At 42.9% G+C, this 20,230-nt stretch overlaps 1 protein-coding gene across 1 annotated transcript in view; it reads left to right on the top strand.

Annotated features, from left to right (window-relative positions):
- The window catches only part of SUSD5 (sushi domain containing 5), a 68,805-nt gene that overhangs the window by 32,432 nt on the left and 16,143 nt on the right, over positions 1-20,230 (top strand). Inside the window, exon 4 of the mRNA XM_025374221.1 lies at positions 10,366-10,554. Within this exon, the coding sequence (XP_025230006.1) occupies positions 10,366-10,554 (189 nt within the window). The remainder of the gene's footprint in view (positions 1-10,365; positions 10,555-20,230) is intronic.

Below are 20,230 nucleotides of genomic sequence, written 5' to 3'. Positions count from 1 at the left end.
GCAAAGTGAGGTCACAGGGCAAACTGCTGTCCCTAGAATTGGAGACACAGGTGAAAACAGATAATCACAAGTTACCTAAGCAGAACAATCGGAAGAAACCAATGCCAGGGTAGGAAAACTTAAACTGTTTAATTGATGAATTGCTGGAAGCTCAGGGTGGACAAGTTTGTGAGTTAAAAACTCCAGGGGGACCCAGTCATCAAGGGGCCCCCATGCTTTTGAAAGTTTTACCTCCAGGAGCTCTATGAGGTCCTTACAGAAAATATCAGAGGAAAATCTCGTGCTTTCAACAAAGAGAGAGGAAAAATAACCATTTTTAAATACCCCAGAATATTCTGTTCTTAACAAGGCCTGTGGTCAGGAACGAAATATTTTTTCAGAGCCTAACCTACTGCGGGAAGGGAAATTCCCAACTCCAGCTCCCTGTAGCCACCCTCTCTCACCTAGATGGGAGGGGAAAAAATGAGAAGCACTGATGAAGTTCACAGTCCTGGGGCACAGGCTCACAAAAGACCAAGACCTAGTCACAGGACTCTAGAACACTTCCTCTCCCCTCCACACCTTCCCACCACATTCCCAGAGACCTGTTTACCACAGTTGCTTTTGCTCAGAACATCATGTCCGCTTTTCAACAAAAATTACAAGGCATTCTAAAAGACAAAAGATACAGTTTGAAGAGACTGAAAACAAGCATCAGAACTAGACTCAGATATGGCAGGGACGTTGAATTTATCAGACCAGGAATTTAAAAATGCTACGGTGACTATGCTCAGGGCATTAATGGGAGAATTGGATGACATACAAGAACAGATGGGTAATAGAAACAGAGAGGTGGCAATTCTAAGAAAGAATCAAAAAGAAATATGAGAAATCAAGAGCACTATAACAGAAATGAAGACTTCCTTTGATGGGCTCATCAGTAGACTGGACACAGCTGAGGAGATAATCTCTGGTTGAAGATATGGCAATAGAAACTTCCAAAAACTGAAAAACAAAGAGAAATAAAAGACAAAAAAAGAGAACAGAATATTCAAGAACTATGGGATACTAAAAAATTATAACATACACATAATGGAAGCATCAGAAGGAGAAAGAAGGAAGGAACAGAAGCAATATTTGAAACCATAATGACTAAGAACTTCCTCAAATTAACATCAGACAACCAACCACATATCCGGGGAACTCAGAGAACACCAAGTAGGATAAATACCCAAAAAACTATACCTTGGCATATCGTTAAAAAACACAAAACAATTAAAGATAAATTTAAAATCTTGAAAGAATCTAGAGGAAAAAAAACTACCTTATCTACAGAGGAGCGAAAGTAAGAATTATTTGCAATTTCTCCTCTGAAACCATGCAAGAAAGAAGAGAGTGTAAGGCCAGGCGTGGTGGCTCAAGCCTTTAATCCTAGCACTTTGGGAGGCTGAGGTGGGCAGATCACCTGGGGCAAGAGTTCGAGACCAGCCTGGCCAACATGGTGAAACGCCATCTCTACTAAAAATACAAAAAAATTACCTGGGTGTGGTGACGCATGCCTGTAGTCCCAGCTACTCAGGAGACTGATGCAGGAGAATTGCTTGAACCCGGGAGGTGGAGGTTGCAATGAGCTGAGATCATGCCCCTGCACTCCAACCTAGGAGACAGAGCGAGACTCCATCTCCAAAAAAAAAAAAAAGGGTAGTAAAATATTTAAAGTGTTAAGAGGAAGAAAACCCCACCAACCTAAAATTGTATGCCCTAAGAAATCGTCCTTCAAAAGTGAAAGAGAAATAAAGACTTTCTCAAACAAAAAAATGAGAGAATTTGTTGCCAGTAGACCTGTCTTGCAAGAAATGTTAAAAGAAGTTCTTTAGGAAGCAGGGAAATTATATAGGTCGGAAACTCAGACCTATGTAAATAAAGGAAGAACATCAGAGAATAAATAAGTGAAGGTAAAGTAAAAACTTATTTTTTTATATTCTTAATGATCAGAGAGATAATAGCAGCAATTCAGTAGTGAACTGAATGACATCAATGATACGGGGACAGGTGGGAGGAATTAGGCATATTTTGTTATTATAAGGTACTTGCACTACCTGTGAAGTGTAGTATAGTGTTATTTGAAAGTGAAGTTGGACTTGCAAATGTATGTTGCAACCACCAGGGCAACAACTAAAAAAGATAAAAAATAAAAAATAAAAAGGTATAATTGATATGCTAAGAAAGGGAAGAAAATGGAATTATATAAAATGCTTAATTAAAACCATAAAAGACTTAAAAACCGGAAGACAAAAATAGAAACAGAAAATAGGGTAACAGATAGAAAACAATAACAATTATAGTGGTTATCCAATTATATCAATGATGACTTTAAACATCAATGGTCTAGATACACTAATTAAAAGACAGGTATTATAACGGTGCATTAAAAAACAAGACCCAACTATATGTTGTCTATAAGAAACCCACTATAAGTATAAAGACACATATAGATAAAAAGTAAAGGGGGTTGGGCACGGTGGCTCACGCCTGTAATCCCAGCACTTTGGGAGGCCAAGGCAGGTGGATCACGAGGTCAGGAGATCGAGACCATTCTGGCTAACATGGTGAAATCCCGTCTCTACTAAAAAAAAAGTACAAAAAATTAGCCAAGCATGGTGGCGGGCACCTGTAGTCCCAGCTACTCAGGAGGCTGAGGCAGGAGAATGGTGTGAACCCAGGAGGCGGAGCTTGCAGTGAGCCAAGATCATGCCACTGCACTCCAGCCTGGGCGACAGAGCGAGACTCCTTCTCAAAAAAAAAAAAAAGGAAAGGGATGGAGAAAGATATACCATGCTAACACTAATCAAAGTAAAGTGGGAGTAGCTATACTAGTTTTAGACAGAGCAGACTTTAGATCAAGAAAAGTTATCAGGGATAAAGAGAAGAATTACGTAATGGTAAAAAGGGCAATATTCTAAGAAGACATAACCATCTTTAATGTATATGTGCCTAACAACAGGATACCAAAATACATGAGGAAAAACTGATAGAACTACAAGGAGAAATAGATGAATCCACTGTTGTAGTTGGAGATTTAAACACACTTCTGTCAGAAATGGACAGATCTGGCAGGCAGATCAGCAATCACATAGTTGAACTTGACAGCCCCATTAGTTAAGTAGATATAATTGACATATTTAGACCACTTCATCCAACGACAGCTGATTACACGTTCTTCTCAGGCTCACATGAAACATTTGCTATGATCGACCACATCCTGGGCCATAAAACACAAATTAACAAATTTTAAAGAATAGGAATATGACATCGGCTCTCAGACCACGGTGGAATTAAGGTAGAAAACAATAACCGAACAATAGCTGGAAAATCCCAAAGTCCTTGGAGATTGAACAACACATTTTTAAATAATGCGTGGGTCAAAGAAGATATCTCAAGAGAATTTTAAAATATTTTTAACCACATGAGAATGAAAATACTTTTCAAAAGTTGTGAGAAGCAGTGCTTAGAGGCAAACTTATAGCAGTGAATACATATATTAGAAAAAAAGAAAAATCTAAAATCAGTAATCTTAGCCTCCACTTTAGAAAACTCAAAAAAGAAGAGCAAGTTATATCTAAATTAAACAAAAGAAAAAAATACAGTATTCATTGCCTAACAGCAGGGATACATTCTGAGAAATGCATTGTAGATGATTTTGTCATTGTGTGAACATCATAGAGTGCACTTACACAAACCTAGACAGTATAGCCTACTATGCACCTAGGCAATGGTACAGCCTATTGTTCCTTGGCTATAAACCTGTACAGTGTGTTACTGTACTGAATACTGTAGGCAGTTGTAACACAATAGTAGGTATTTGTGTATCTAAACAGAAAATGTACAGTAAAAATACAGTATAAAAGGTAAAACAAACAAAAAAAATGGGCCAGGCACAGTAACTCATGCCTGTGATCCCAGCACTTTGGGAAGCCGAGAGGGGAGGATCATTTGAGCCCAAGAGTCTGAGACCAGCCTGGGCAACATAAGGAGATCCCGTCTTTCCAACGGGGGAAAAAATATCTAGGCAGGGTGGCATATGCTCTTGGTCTCAGCTACACAGGAGGATTGCTTGAGAGTCCAAGAGTTCAGGGCTGCAGTAAGACACGATCATGTCACTGCATTCCAGCCTAGGCAACAGACTGAGATTTTGTCTCAAGTCTCCCCACCCCCAAAACAAAAACCAAACAAATGCAAGAAAAAAAAAAAGATGAAAATGATACATCTATATGGGGCACTTACCACGCATGGCGCTTGCAGCACTGGATGTTGCCATGGGTGAGTCAGTGAATGAATGGTCAGTGCATGTGAAGGCCTAGGACATTACTGTATACTACTGCAGACTTTATAAACGCTATACACTTAGACTACACTAAATTTATGAAAATATTTTTTCATCAGTAATAAATTAGCTTTAGTTTGCTGTAACTTTTTTACTTTATAATTTTTAATTTTTTAAAACTTGACTTTTTTGTAATAACAGAGCTTAAAACAAAAACACATTGTACAATTGTACAAACATATTTTCTTTATATCCTTAGTCTATAAGATTTTTATTTTTTAAATTTATGATTATTATTATGATTATTATTTTTATTATTTACTGGGTGTGCTGGCTCATGCCTGCAACCCCAGGACTTTGGGAGGCCTGAGGCAGGAGGATCTCCTGAGGCCAGGAGTTAAAGAACAACCTGGGCAACATAGTAAGACCCCATGTCTACAAAAAGAAAAAATTTTTTTTGAGGCAAAGTCTCGCTCCATCACTGAGGCAACCTCAGCTCATTGCAACCTCTGCCTCCTGGGTTCAAGCTATTCTCCTGCCTCAGCCTCCTGAGTAAGTGAGATTACAGGCATGCACCACCACGCCCGGATAATTTTTTTTGTATTTTTAGTATAAAAAGTTATTTTAGGGTTTCACCATGTTGGCCAGGCTGGTCTTTGACTCCTGACCTTAAGTGATCCATCTGCTTTGGCCTCCCAAAGTGTTGAGATTACAGGTGTGAGCCACTGCGCCTGGCCGAAAAGAATTTTTTTAATTAGTTGGGCACAGTTGCATGTGCCTATAGTCCCAGCTACTCAGGAAACTGGGGCAAGAGGATCACTTGAGCCTAGGAGTTCAAGGTTACAGTGAGCCGTGATCATGCCACTGCACTCCAACCTGAGTGACAGAGCAAGACCATGTCTCAAAAAAAATTTTTTTTAACTTTTTAAACTTTATTGTTAAAAACTAAGACACAAACATGCACATTAGCCTAGGCTTACACAGGGTTAGGATCACCATCATCACTGTTTGACACCTTCACATCTTGTCCCAGTAGAAAGTCTTCAGGGGCAGTAACACACATGGAGCTGTCATCTCCTATTATAACAATGCCTTCTCTGCAATATCTCTTGAAGGACCTGCCTGAGGCTGCTTTAGTTAACTTTTTAGAAATAAGTAGTAGTACACTCTAAAATAATGACTAAAGTATAGAATAGTAAATATGTAAACCAGTAACATAGTCATTTAGTATCATTATTATTTTGTACTGTACATAATTTTATGTGCTATCTTTTATACAGTTGGCAGTGCAATAGGTTTGTTTACACTAGCATCACCACAAACACATAAATAATACATTACAATGGCTACATCATTAGGTGTTAAAAATTTTTCGGCTCCATTATAATCTTACGAGACTACCCTCATATATTCAGTTCCTCCTTGACCAAAATGTCGTTATGTGGTGCATGACTGTAATAAAAATTAGAGTAGAAATCAGTAAAATTACAAACATAAAATCAATAAAATCAATGGAACAAAAAGTTGGTTTTTTGAAAGCATAACCGTTTTGAAACTGATAAGCCTCTAGCCAGACTATGAGAGAAGATGCAAATTCCTAATATTGAAAATGAAACCCCAAAGGAAGCTGTAAAACCTAGAAATATTATTCTAACCTTCTCCCACCTTTCTGTGTAGCACCTAGCCAGAAAGAAATAACTTGACCTACCTTGTTTGGTAATAGGTCATAAGACCTATTTTCCAGAGGAGTTCTGCCTGTATCTCGGAGAAAAGAATGCTACACAGAGAGGCCAACAAGAAGCCCAACAAACAAACCTGGCTGGTTTTCCCCCTTTAGTATATTACCATTTGATCATACACCTTTTGTCCAATCACATTTCTACACAGCTGTCCATTCTTCATTGAATCTAAACATAAAAATCAGTTTTCCCTGGTTCTTTGGGTATTTATTTCTGAAGGCTCAGAGGTCACATAAAACTTTGATTAAACAATTGGTTATGCTTTTTAAAAAAAATTAGAGGGGACATCATTACAGATCCTATGGACATTAAGAGGAAAGTAAAGGAGTATTATGAACAACTCTATGCCCACAAATTTGATAACCTAGATTAAATCGTCCATTACAGAGAAGAAATGGACAATCTGAACAGGCCTATAGCTATTAAATAAATAAATTGAATCAATAACTAATCACCTTCCAAAGAAAGCACCAAGCCCAGAGGGTTCACTAGTGGATTCTGCCAAACATTTAAGGCAGAAATTATGCCAATTCTCTACAATCTTTTCCAGAAGTTAGCAGAAGAAATACTTTCTAAACCGTTCTATGAGGCTAGTATTACCCTGACACCAAAACCAAAGACATTACAAAAAAAACTACAGACGGGGCCAGGCATAGTGGCTCACACCTGTAATCCCAGCACTTTGGGAGGCTGAGGCAGGCAAGTCACGAGATCGAGACCATCGTGGCTAACACGGTGAAACCCTGTCTCCACTAAAAATACAAAACCTAGCTGGGCGTGATGGCAGGCGCCAGTAGTCCCAGCTACTTGGGAGGCTGAGGCAGAGAAATGGCGTGAACCCGGGAGCTGGAGCTTGGAGTGAGTTGAGATCGTGCCACTGCACTCCAGCCTAGGTGACAGAGGAGACTCTATCTCAAAAAAAAAACCAAACAAAAAAACAAACTACAGACCAATGTATCTCACGAACATAGATGCAAATATCTTCAACAAAATATTAGCAAATAAAATTCAACAATGTACACAAAGATGTGTACACCAAAACCAAGTGGTATTTATCCCAGGTGTGCAAGGCTAGTCTTCAAAATTAATATGGTCCATCACATCAAGAGGCTATGGAAGAAAAATGACATAATTATATTGATAGATGCAGAAAAAGCATTTGACAAAATCCAACACCCATTCATGATAAAAACTCCTAACAAATCAGGAATAGAGGGGAACTTCTTCAACTCAATAGAGAACATCTAAAAACAAAAACAAAAACAAAAAAAACTACAGCTAAAATCATGATTAAGGGTGAGAAATTTGAGGCTTTCTTGCTAAGATCGGAAACAAGGCAAGCTGTCTCTTTTCACCACTGCTTTTCGGCATTGTACTGGGAATCCTAGCTCATACAATAAAACAAGAAAAGAAAATATAGATTGCAAAGGAACAACTGAAACTGTATTTGTCTGCAGATAACATGATTGTCTATATAGAAAATCTGAAAGAATCAACAAAAAAAACCTGGAACTAATAAGGAGTTATAGTAACAAACCTGCACATTCTGCACATGTATTCCAGAACTTAAAGTATAATTTAAAAAAAAAAAAAAAGCAATTATAGCAGGATTGCAGGATACAAGGTTAATGTACAAAAGTTAATCACTTTCCTGTGGACCAGCAATTAAATAGTGAAATTTTAAATTAAAAACACATTACCGGTTGGGTGCAGTGGCTCATGCCTATAATCCCAAGACTTTAGGAGGCCAAGGTGGGAGGATCACTTAAACCCAGGAAGTCAAGGCTGCACAGAGAGCCATGATCGCACCACTGCACTCTAGCCTGGGCGACAGAGTGAGACCCTATCTCAAAAAAACAAAAAAGTCAAAAACACCACGTTACCGTTTATATTAGCACCCCAAGAAAAAATGAAATTCTTAGGTGTAAATCTAACAAATTATGTCCAAGATCTATATATCTAGATGAAGAAAACTGTAAAACGCTGATGAAATATATCAAAGAAGAACTAAATAAATGGAGAAATAGTCTATGTTCATGGATTGTGAAATGTCTGTTTTTCGCAACTTGATCTATAGATTGGCACATCCCAATAAAAATCCCAGCAAGTTACTTTTACGGATATTAACCCATTTACGCCTCGTGTTCCATTGTTGGAATGCTAAGCTTGTGGCAGTTATTTATATCCTACTGCTCCAGGCCATTGCCAAGGTCTGATTTTTCACACACAAAAATGTGCAACCTCTGGCATAAACGGGTTAACAAACAAAGTCTGTAGTTTATGTGGAGAGGTAATAGACCCAGAATAACCAACTAAATATTGAAGAAGAAAAACAAAATCAAAGGGCTGAACCTGTTGGACTTGAAGACGTCTATAAAGCTACAGCAATCAAGATAGTGTGTTATTGGTAAAAGAGCTGAGAAATATCAAGGGATCAGAGTGGAGAGCCCAGAAATAGACCCACATAAATACAATTGATTGATCTTTGACTAAGGAGAAAAGGCAATATAATGAAGCAAAGATAGTCTCTTTTACATAACTGCTGGAACAATTGGACATCCACATACAAAAACCATTACCTAGACACAGACCTTACACCCTTCACAAAAATTAACTCGAGAGGGACCATAGACCTAAATGTAAAACCCAAAGCTGTAAGACGGCTAGACGTTATCATAGGAGAAAACCTAAATGACCTTGGGTATGGCAATGGCTTCTTAGACTAAAGGCAAGATGCATGAAAGAAACAGTTGATAAGCTGGGGTTCATTACAAGTTAAAACTTCTGGTCTGTAAAAGACAATGTCTAGAGAATAAGATGGGCCACAGACTTGGGAAAATATTTGCAATCCAGAACACAAACCAACAAATGCTAGCAAGGATGTGGAGCAACAGGAACACTCATTCATTGCTGGCGGGAATGCAAAATGGTACAGCCATTTTGGAAGACAGTTTGACAGTTCTTACAAAACTAAACATACTCTTCCCATACAATCCAGCAGTCATGCTCTTTGGTATTTACCCAAATGAACCAGAAACTAACGTTCACACAAAAACCTGTAAATGGATGTGTATAGCAGCTTTATTCATAGTTGCCAAAACTCGGAAGCAACCAAGATGTACTTCAGTAGGTGAATAGATAAATAAACTGTGATACTTCCAGATAATGGAATATATTCAGTGCTAAAAAGAAATGAGCTCTCAAGCCATAAGAAGACATGGGGGAGCTTTCATTGCATGTTACTAAGTTGTAGAAGCCAATCTGAAAAGGCTACATACTATGATGCCAACTATGTGAATTCTGGAAAAGGCAAACTACAGAGACAGCAAAAGGATCAACTGTTGCAATCTTTAGGGAGGAGGAAGGTATAAATAAGCAGAGCACAGAGGACTTTGGGGCAGTGAAACTATTCTGTATGGTACAATAATGGTGGACACGTGTCATTGTGCATTTGTCAAAGCCCATAGAATGTGCAACACCAAGGTTACCATAACCACTCAAGGTTATGGTAACCTTGAGGTAAATTATGGACTTTGGGTGATAATGAGGTATCAGTGGAGTTTCATCAGTTGTCACAAATGGACCGCGCTGGTGCAGAATGCTAATAGTGGGAGAAGTTGTGTGCGTGGAAGGGTCGGGGGTATGGGGAGCTCTCTGTACTGTCTGCTCAGCTTTGATGTGAACCTAAAAAATAGTTTATCAACTTTTTTAAAGCAGGGTACTCAGTAATGCATATGATATAAATCCCATTTATGTTTAAAAAACAGAAATATGTATGTATTTATATATGTGTGTGTATATATATATTTGTATATACAGGGTGTGTGAGTGTGTGCATGCGTGTATGTCACTTTTATATTTACTAAACTGATGACGTTGTTGCCGTTGGTGTTGAGGTTGTGAGCAGGGTGGTGGGGGGAAGGTACCCTCTGCTGTGCTCTGTAGTCTGTACCATTTAGCCTTTGTCAGAGTTCCTATTCACTTATCAAAATATGGCAAAAGGGAGCTTGCGGCTAGGTATGTATCTCCAGACACTCCTTTCAAGGAGACATCAGAAGGTAACGTTGTTTGGCAGCTTACAAATGCAAAGTTGTAGCACTTTCTGTCGCATTTATTCATGCAACAATTATTTTTGAGTGCCTCTTCTATTCCGGGCATTCTGCCAGGCCTTGGAGTTGCCAGGGTGACCAAGAAACAGCCCCTGTGATCACAGTTGAGGGTGCGGTGGGCGGCAGGGGAGAGCTGTGTTTTAAGTCTGTTTTCTCACAGGCTGAAAAAGTTCCGCACAGTTTGGAAAAGCTGACTGTGATTCCTTCTCCTCAGAGAAGCCGTGTGGAGACCCGCCTTCGTTCCCACACACCATCCTGCAGGGCCGCACCGGCTTGGAGATGGGGGATGAACTGCTGTACGTGTGCGCCCCAGGCCACATCACGGGCCACCGGGAGACCGCCTTCACCTTGCTATGTAACAGCTGTGGGGAGTGGTACGGCCTGGTGCAGGCCTGCGGGAAAGGTAAGCAGCCCAGGGATGGGCCACCTTCGCGTACCCACACAGTGCTGGCAGAGGGCTCCGCGGCTGCTGGCTGCATGCCGTGGGCTCTTCTCCACCAAGGTGCCTTTGAAAAGAGGCTTTCAGACCTTTCTGCTGAGCTCTGGACCTAGCAACATCTCCACTTGGGGATTCCTGTAGCATTTCAAATGTGCAACTGAGCTCTTCATCTTCCGTGCTGGGAGTAAAGGGTTAACGAGTTAAAATCCCCGCTTCTTCTCTAAGTACACAGTTGACCTTGAGGTAACTTTGTAGTTTATTTCCCTGGAAATCTGGTCAAGATGGAACATCAGCTGTGGTACAAAGCAGCCTTTTTCTGGGGAAAATGACCCCCAGTTGGTAAACTGGGCTGGGAAGACTATAATGAACACATGTTAGGAAGCCCAGGTCTGTGCTGCTCTGAGGGTGGTGAATCTTGTATCTGAGCATGGCCTGTGTGGGGACCCTGAGAACTATTCTGTGGGTTGTTGCAAGACATTTGAACTCTCATGGGGCATGGGACTTCCAAGCATCATCGATCCATACCACACATATGAGTTCTGATCCACCTGAGCAATCTTGGGAGGAAGGCTGGGGTGGTGAGGGGTGGAGCAAGGAGACGAACTCCAGGACAGCTGTATGGAACTGCTGCAAGGGCTCTTCCCACGGATGAAACTTGCTTGCTGTTTCCCGGCGGCCTTGCTCTGCTCCCTGGCCTGGAGCCTTCTGAATGCCAGGTGTGACCTGTGGAGTCTGAATAGTTAGTTGAAACTAAAAAGAGTCCTAGTGGACAGAGTCCCCCAAACCGGATCTGATTTCCGCAGATGTCCCCATTCCATCAACATCACATTTCTAGGAGTCCTAGTTTACTGCAGCCTCCTTAACCCCTGCTGCCCAGCCCCTGGGGAATTTTTCCAGCAGCAGAAATCACTGTGTCCAGCCACACCCAGTCCTGGCCTCCCCACCCCCACAGGGACACAGCAGCCAGCAGGCGGCTGGGACAGCCCCATGGCTGACCTGGCTTGTGACTCCTATACCTTGGACCTCATGCCAGACCCTGAATGGTTCCCTGATCTCACAGTGCTCCTCTCACTCCAAGACTTTTTCAAGAACCCCCGCCCTGGCCTCCCATGACATCCAGGTAACAAGCGGAGGCTGGTCCTGCGGAGGGAAATAACTCCAGCACCATGATGTTACTGAACTGATAGGACAGTTTGTCCCTGGAATGTCCTGCAGATCCCATGAGGGAACTCAGATGAGACCTAGGGCGCTGTCACGACTGTGAGAGTCATTCACGTTGTTGCCTGAAGCTGTGGTTTCACTGCTGCTATAGTCTTCACTGGTATTTACTATCCACAATGTGAATACACCACTATTTATTTATTCAGTCAGCTGTTGGTGGACATTTTGCGGCTGTCACAAACTATGCTGCTATAATTGTCCTCAGCCTCCTTTGGTTCCCATGTGAACACATTTCAGTTGGTTCCTAGCGGTAGAATTGATGCCCATGGAGTATGTGTGTGTTCAGCTGCAGCTGATGCTGCCAAAGTGTTCTCTAAAGTATTTGACCAGTCTGCTTTCCCATCAGCTGTGTCTGAGAGTCCTTGTCGTTTAGCACCTCATCAGCTTTAGGACTGCCAGTCTGGTGATGGCTCTGTGGTGACTTGTAGTTGTAATATTCATTTCTCTAATAATAGTGAGGTCAAGCATTTATCACATGTTAATAGAGCATTAGAATTTATTTGTGTAAAATGTCCAGGTACTTTTCCCATTTTTCTAATTGATTTGAATTTGATGATTTACATATTATAGAATTTTTTACATGAAATATTCATAATTAATGTGTTGCAAGTATTTTCTCTCATTCTGTGGCTTATCTTTTCACACTTGCACTGTCTTTTAATGAGTTGGTTTTGTTGTTTTCTATTTCACTACTTTTCAAATTCTTTGCGGACTCTTTTTTTTTTTTTTTTTTTTGAGACGGAGTCTCGCTCTGTCGCCCAGGATGGAGTGCAGTGACCCGATCTTGGCTCACTGCAAGCTCCGCCTCCCAGGTTCACGCCATTCTGCCTCAGCCTCCCGAGTAGCTGGGACTACAGGCACCCACCACCTCACCCGGCTAGTTTTTTGTATTTTTAGTAGAGACAGGGTTTCACCATGTTAGCCAGGATGGTCTTGATCTCCTGACCTCGTGATCTACCTGCCTCGGCCTCCCAAAGTGCTGGGATTACAGGTGTGAGCCACGGCGCCCGGCCTCTTTGTGGACTCTTACCCATTTTTTCTAGTCATTTGCTGATTAATACTTTAGTAAAATGCAATAAAAATTAATTAATATAAAATAAAATAGATTCCAAATATAAACGCAATTTTTGTTGAATTAAATAGACATACCATTCCCCTGTCAAATTGTTGCAAAAGTTTTTAAAAACTTTCTGGGTGTTTCTACTTGCCTTGTTGCATACCTAATAACAAGTTACAGACTGGGACAAGTGCTGAAAGCACAATTTGAGCAATCTTCTAGAACTTTCCTCATCTTTCTTCTGTTGCTGTTGCTGTTGCTTTGTGCCAAGCGGGAGCTACTTGCCAATTCTGATCATTCACCTGCCCAAGAAAATCAAGCATAAGCACCAAGCTTCCTGTTTGTACAACATGTCGCCTTGAAGCAGGCCCATACCCACCCTGAGTTGTTAATGTTCCGATGAGGTGCTGAAGTTGCACCATCTCATGAGCCACGCCCACAGCCAAATGGGTTGTTTGCTAGCTCTAGTTGAATGAGCACTAAATGCGGGTTTTGTGGGTCTAAAATGATTATTCCCACTGCAATGCAGTTGTTAAAGCTTTAAGCTGCTGGGCAGGAATTCTGGTTTATACGCTTGGGCTGGATATACAGATTGTTACAGTGTCTGTGGATTTAACATTTAAGCTATCTGTGTCATTGTAAGAAGAGTGTGTGTGTGTGTGTGTGTGTGTGTGTGTGTGTGTGTGTTTCAAGAGTATCTTCACCAGATGAATTGTGTCAAATTGGAGAAAAGTCAACTTGGGGGAGTGGGTCAAACAAGGATTTTGGAATTGGACCCATCTGGGTTTGGATAATCACTCTTTGTTGTACTGGCTGATTGGATATTGATCCATTCATTCATTCCACATCCCAGCATTTGGCAGGATCCGAGGTGCTGTCTATACAAGTTGAGTGTTGAGTAAATACTGTCTCAACCCTAAAGGAAACGCTAGTAAACTAGGTTCCTCAAAGACACAGAAAAGCAGTAGATGATGAGATAGAGATTGGAAAGTGAGGTGTCACAGAAGGTGACATTTTAGAGGAAATGTGTTTCCAGATAGAGGAAGTGCTCAGTAAATCCAGAGGCTATAGAAAACAAGTAAATGAAAGCTCACATGTATGCATTGGCTTCACTGTGTGAAGGAGGTTCTGGCAGCCTTGTGTTTTCAGTGTATATGTCGGGGGTGGGGGATGTACCTTAGCCACACTGCAGTGCATACAGGAATGAGATGCAGGGAGGAACAAGGCCAACGACAGACAACTCAGGTTCAAATTTCTGCTGCTCATGAAGAGGAATAGGGAAGACACAAAGGATAGAGCTGGAAGAAGATCAGAGGTCCAAAGAGGTTGTGGGGGTTTGTTTTGTTTGCTTGCTTTCTGTTGTTATTTTTAAGGTGATTTCTTTTAAGATACTTTTAAAAAAAATTTCCTACAACAAGTGATGTGAGCTTATTTAAACAATGACAGAAAGGATGAGAAGAGAAAACTATTTTCTTTGCTTTCCTGAGCCTTAATTTGCCCATAATACCCTTTTTTTCCCTTTTTTTTTTTTTTTTTTAAAGACAGTCTGTCTCTTTTGCCCAGGCTGGAGTGCAGTGGCACAATCTCGGCTCACTGCAACCTCTGCCTCCCGGGTTCATGCAATTCTCTTGCCTCAGCCTCCCGAGTAGCTGGGATTACAGGTGTGCACCACCACGCCTGGCTAATTTTGTATTTTTAGTAGAGATGGGGTTTCACCATGTTGGCCAGGCTGGTCTTGAACTCCTGAGCTTAGGCAGTCCACCCGCCTCAGCCTCCCAAAGTGCTGGGATTACAGGTGTGAGCCACTGCCCATAGTACCCATGATTTAAAAATAGGTACTAGTTATCACAGAGATACCTTAGAGGTGAGGTTCCTGTGAATACATCATTTAGAATAGGACCTACAATATAGTATGAGGGTCAGTAAATGTTCATTCTCTTTCACCTGTATGCTGATCAATGAGACCATTCAGACCCTTTCACCTAAGGTATCCGAAGGGATTTGTGCATGGCACCGTGACACTGGCTGCTCGCTTCCTTGTGTATTAACTCTAGCCCCTGTTACCATGAATAACTAACGGCAGCCTGTGACTTCAACCGTCTGTTACTTGGGTGAGAAGTTAATCTCTGCCAGCAGGCTTCTCGGATTCTGGAGACCGGCAGCTGGTCTTTTTTTTTTTCTTTTTTTTTTTTTTGAGACGGAGTCTTGCTCTGTCGCGCAGGCTGGAGTGCAGTGGCGCAATCTCAGCTCACTGCAACCTCCGCCTCCTGGGTTCACGCCATTCTCCTGCCTCAGCCTCCCGAGTAGCTGGGTCTATAGGCACTCACCACTACGCCCGGCTAATTTTTTGTATTATTTAGTAGAGACAGGGTTTCACTGTGTTAGCCAGGATGGTCTCAATCTCCTGACCTCGTAATCTGCCTGCCTCAGCCTCCGAAAGTGCTGGGATTACAGGCGTGAGGCACCGCGCCCGGCCTCAGCTGGTCTTTCCAGAAAGGCGTGGCCAGTGTGACTTTCGGACTTGATAGAGACCCACGCAGCTGGTAGCTTCCTAGTGTGTGGCGTGCATACCTGATGGGTAGCAAAAGGTGAGGGAGGGGATGGTGTAGGAGGGTCCCTCAGCCACACGCCGCCCAGGCTGTGTGTTCACAAGCAACATTCCAGGCTTAAGTGGTGGGGATGCAGTCTCTCACTTAAGCACAGGGACTTTCGTCTTGACCATTCACTGAAATGGATGAGGACTTATTTAACTGCCATTTTCTCCCCTCTGTGTGTTGGTACTTCTCTAGCCCTGGTCCCTAGAGTTCAGGTCTGGTTCTGGCCATTTAGTCTTCCATACTCCTGTCAAAATCCACACATGTTCTTCTTGGTTTCCATTCCCAGTCTGGCAGCAGGAAATGTGTGTCATGCCCTCTCTAATGTACTCATAATCTAACTAAAATTGGTTGTTGCCCTAATTACAGAAAAGTCCTGATGCGGCAGGGCATGGTGGCTCATGCCTGTAAACAGCACTTTGGGAGGCCAAGGCCGGTGGATCACCTGAGGTTGGAAGTTTGAGACCCGCCTGACCAACATGGAGAAACCCCATCTCTACTAAAAATACAAAATTACCCGGGCGTGGTGGTGCATGCCTGTAATCCCAGCTACTTGGGAGGCTGAGGCAGGAGAATTGCTTGAACCCGGGAGGCAGAGGTTGCAGTGAACTGAGATCGTGCCATTGCACTCCAGCCTAGGCAACAAGAGTGAAACTCTGTCTCAAAAAGGAAAGAAAACAAAAGTCCTCCTGCTTTGCTCCTTAAGCATGAATGCAGCAGATTGTCATGCTAGGTGTGTTTTCCTTCGGGCCTCTTATTTCTTATTATGCCAAGTCCCGTATCTATCTTCAAGGCCATGTTTTCTCCTTGGACAATTGCATCCTAACAACAGTCTCTGACCTCCCAGCACTCCAAATTACCACCCCTGGCCACATGCTCCCAGTGTTGGCCTTCCTAAGAAGCCCTCGTGGTCCCCTGGACATGCTGACCCTTTTCCCAGCCTGGCCTCACCTTGCCTTCAACACCTCTGCTCTCTCCTAACTTCAGGACTCAGTGGTTCCATGGCCTCTGCTACTGGTTCCAGATGAGGCCATTTATCCTCTTTCTGTGACTGAGGTGGGAGAGAACAGCTGCTGGCAAGAGTAGCCTAACACAGAGAACCCAGGAAGTGAGAGTCATAGACTTTCTCTATAATTTGCCCCTTGTTACACCTTGAAAACATGCCACTGGGGCCGGACATGGTGGCTCATGCCTATAATCCCAGCGCTTTGGGAAGCTGAGGCGGGAGGATTACTTGAGGTCAGGAGTTCAAGACCACCCTGGCCAACATGGCAAAACCCCATCTCTACTAAAAATACAAAAATTAGCCGGGCGTGGTGGCGTATGCCTGTAATCCCAGCTACTCAGGAGGCTAAGGCAGGAGAATTGCTTGAACCCGGGAGGCAGAGATTGCAGCAAGCCGAGATCACACCACTGCACTCCAGCCTGGGCGATAGAGCAAGACTCTGTCTCAAAAAAATAAAAGAAAGAAAGAAGGAAGGAAAAGAAAAGATGCCACAGGGCTATCTGCCGCCAAGTGTAAAGACAGGCTCAGAAAGGCCTACCCCTACTCCCAGTTCCATTGGTTCTGTTTGTTGCTTTCTGGGCTGCAGTATCAGGAAAGTGCTTGACCCCAAGCTGCACCTCACTCCACCAGCCTCGCCACCTCTGAGTCCAGTAGCAAATGTACAGCTTTTCTTTTTCCCTTCCCTGATCTGACACAGCCATGGAAACAAGACACATTCCCCAGTTAGGCCTTGAGAACAAAACTGTTATAAACCAAACACTGACTCCATGCTGTCTCTCTCCTGGGAGTTGTTTTCTGGGCCTGCTTTTTTAACAACTCTATTGGGTTTAATTTGCATACTGTAAACTGTACTCATTTAAAGTATGCATTTATCTGAACTGTCAGCCGGGCGCGGTGGCTCACGCCTGTAATCCCAGCAGTTTGGGAGGCTGAGGCGGGTGGATCACGAGGTCGGGAGATTGAGACCATCCTGGCTAACACAGTGAAACCCTGTCTCTACTAAAAATATAAAAAAATTATCCGGGCATAGTGGTGGGTGCCTGGAGTCCCAGCTACTCGGGAGGCTGAGGCAGGAGAATGGCGTGAACCCGGGAGGCAGAGCTTCCAGTGAGCTGAGATCGCACCACTGCACTCCAGCCTGGGTGACAGAGCAAGACTCCATCTCAAAAAATAAATAAATAAATAAATTTATCTGAACTGTCGCAAGTGTATACACTCATGAAACCACCATTATAACTAAAATATAGAACACTTCCATCATTCCCAAGTTTCCTTGTGCCTCTTTCTACCATAGTTTTACACACTTCATCTCATTTAATCTTCACAAGTCTGAAAGTAGAAATGGCGAGTTCCAATTTATAGATGGGAACACTGAGGTACAGGAAAGTTCAGTGACTTGCCTGTGTCAGATGCCAGAAAGAAGCAGAGCCAGGGTTTAAAACCAGGCATGTCTGGCCGGGTGCAGTGGCTCATGCCTGTAAACTTTGGGAGGCTGAAGCAAGCTGATTACTTGAGGCCAGGAGTTTGAGACCAGCCTGGCCAACATGGCAAAACCCTGTCTCTACTAAAAATACAAAAATTAGCCAGGTGTGGTGGCACATGCTTGTAGTCCTAGCTTCTTGGGAAGCTGAGGCATGAAATTCACTTGAACTCAGGAGGCGGAGGTTGCAGTGAACCAAGATCACCCCACTGCACTCCAGCCTGGGCAACAGAGTGAGATTCTGTCTCAAAAACACAAAAATAAAAAATAAAACCAGGCATGTCCTATCCTGATATCTGCATCATGCTATGTGCTGCCTCCAGGGGCTCTGAGATGGGGAGGAGAGCGAGGCCTCGGGGCAGCACACCTGCCCACTTGCAAACTAGCTGTGCCCTCAGTCATTTCCTTTGCTCTTTTCTCATTTCTGCAGGTATTATTTTGTTTTCTTAAATTAACTTCTATTTCTGTTTTTCTCTGTCTTTTAGACTTAATTTCCTTCATAGAAGAATGCATGAGACTGAAACTGAATTTAGAATTTCCTTGTCAGGAACAAAAATTGCCATATTTGTTCAGAGGTTCATTGAACCAGTGGTTATTTCTGGCTTGTCTGGTTGTCTTTTTTTAAAATTACTATTTTTAAAGGCTGTGTAGCCAAGAACAGAGGGGGAAAAAAAAGAGGGTACGTGTGGGGCTTCCAGAAAGGCAGCAAAGTGAAAAAAGACGGAAAGTAGCAGCCCTGGGAGAACCCTGGATTTTGGGCTCTGGCCTGTCTCCTGCAGCCCCCAGCCACATCCCACTCTGATAAGAGACACAAGCAGTGCACAAGCCAGCCTGCGCTTTTCAGTCCTGACGTGTGCTTTTCTGTGCTCTTCTGTTTTCCAAAAGTAGCAGTTAAATATAAATGCACAGTGAATGACCTGGGTTTTGCCAGGAGAAGCCACAAAGCTTACATTTCCTAGACTTGTTTGTCTAAATCAGAAGGCCCCGTGTTGTGTTAGCACAGGTTTTCACAGAGAGGGTCGGGTGAGGGCAGGGCTAGAAGGATAGCTGAATGATCTGAGTCAGAGCGCAGACTCAGGAAAGCAGAGCGGAGGTGAGAGATACAGCACCTCCACAGGCAGAGAGCTGGGCTTCTCCATCTTGTGGGCAGAATGTGCTTGTTGGTTGAACTCTGATGAATAACAAATGTTACTGTTCCCCATGGGGAGAAAAATAAGCTTTGGATACATCTTCATAAGTAAGCTATTTGTAAACACTCATTCTTGTCTTCATTTGAGGTTTTGGGGAAACTGTGATATACTGACAACCTGTTTTTAAGTCAGGACCTTGACCTGCGAACCCGGGGAGACAGGAAGAGCTTAGTTCTGGGCCCTGGGCTTCTGCCCAGGGTTGCTGTAGCCTGAGGGAGCTCTGGAGGCAGAACCTTAGACACACATACAGACACAATCACGTGCAAATCCATGCATACACACATACCACACATGCATGCGCACACACAAACACACAGCTCAGACTGTAAGTGTCCAGGTCAAGGCCACAGCCAGGGTGAGCTGACCTTTCCCAAATCCTTGCTCTAACATTAAACACTAGGCCAGTGTTTCCTGCACAAAAAAGGTGAGAGAGGAGAACATACTCATCTTCTGCCCATGTTCCAGGTACCTTTTAACTTTATGTTTTATATATATATATATATATATATATATTTTTTTTTTTTTTTTTTTTTTTTTTTGAGTTGGAGTCTCACTCTTGTTGCCCAGGCTGGAGTGCGGTGGCGTGATCTCGGCTCACTGCGACCTCTGCCTCCCGGGTTCAAGTATTCTCCTGCCTAGCCTCCTGAGTACCTGGGATTACAGGCACACACCACCATGCCCAGCTAATTGTTGTACTTTAGTAGAGACAGGGTTTCGCCGTGTTGGCCAGGCTGGTCTCACATTCCTGACCTCAGGTGATCCACGTGCCTTGGCCTCCCAAAGTGCTGGGATTACAGGCATGAGCCACCAATATTTAAGCTCATGGGATGGGTAACACAGGAGGTGGAAGTTAGCGGACACTGATTATCCCCAATACTGGAACTCAAAAGTCATTTATCATTCTTTGCCTCTCTCATGAATCAAATGATGCCTTGGCTGATGGACTTCCAGAATGCATCAAACTTTATGAAAACTGGAATTCACATCCACTAATTCATTTCTTCACTAATTTATTTATTCAACAAACATTTGTGGAGTGCCTACTATATGCCATACACCATGCCGTGTGTGTGTGGGATACAAAGGCGGGGG

Source organism: Theropithecus gelada, chromosome 2 (genome assembly GCF_003255815.1).
Source record: "Theropithecus gelada isolate Dixy chromosome 2, Tgel_1.0, whole genome shotgun sequence".
Taxonomy (NCBI): Eukaryota; Metazoa; Chordata; class Mammalia; order Primates; family Cercopithecidae; genus Theropithecus; species Theropithecus gelada.
The sequence above is the reverse complement of the archived record's forward strand: the minus strand, read 5'-3'. Positions and strand labels throughout refer to the sequence as shown.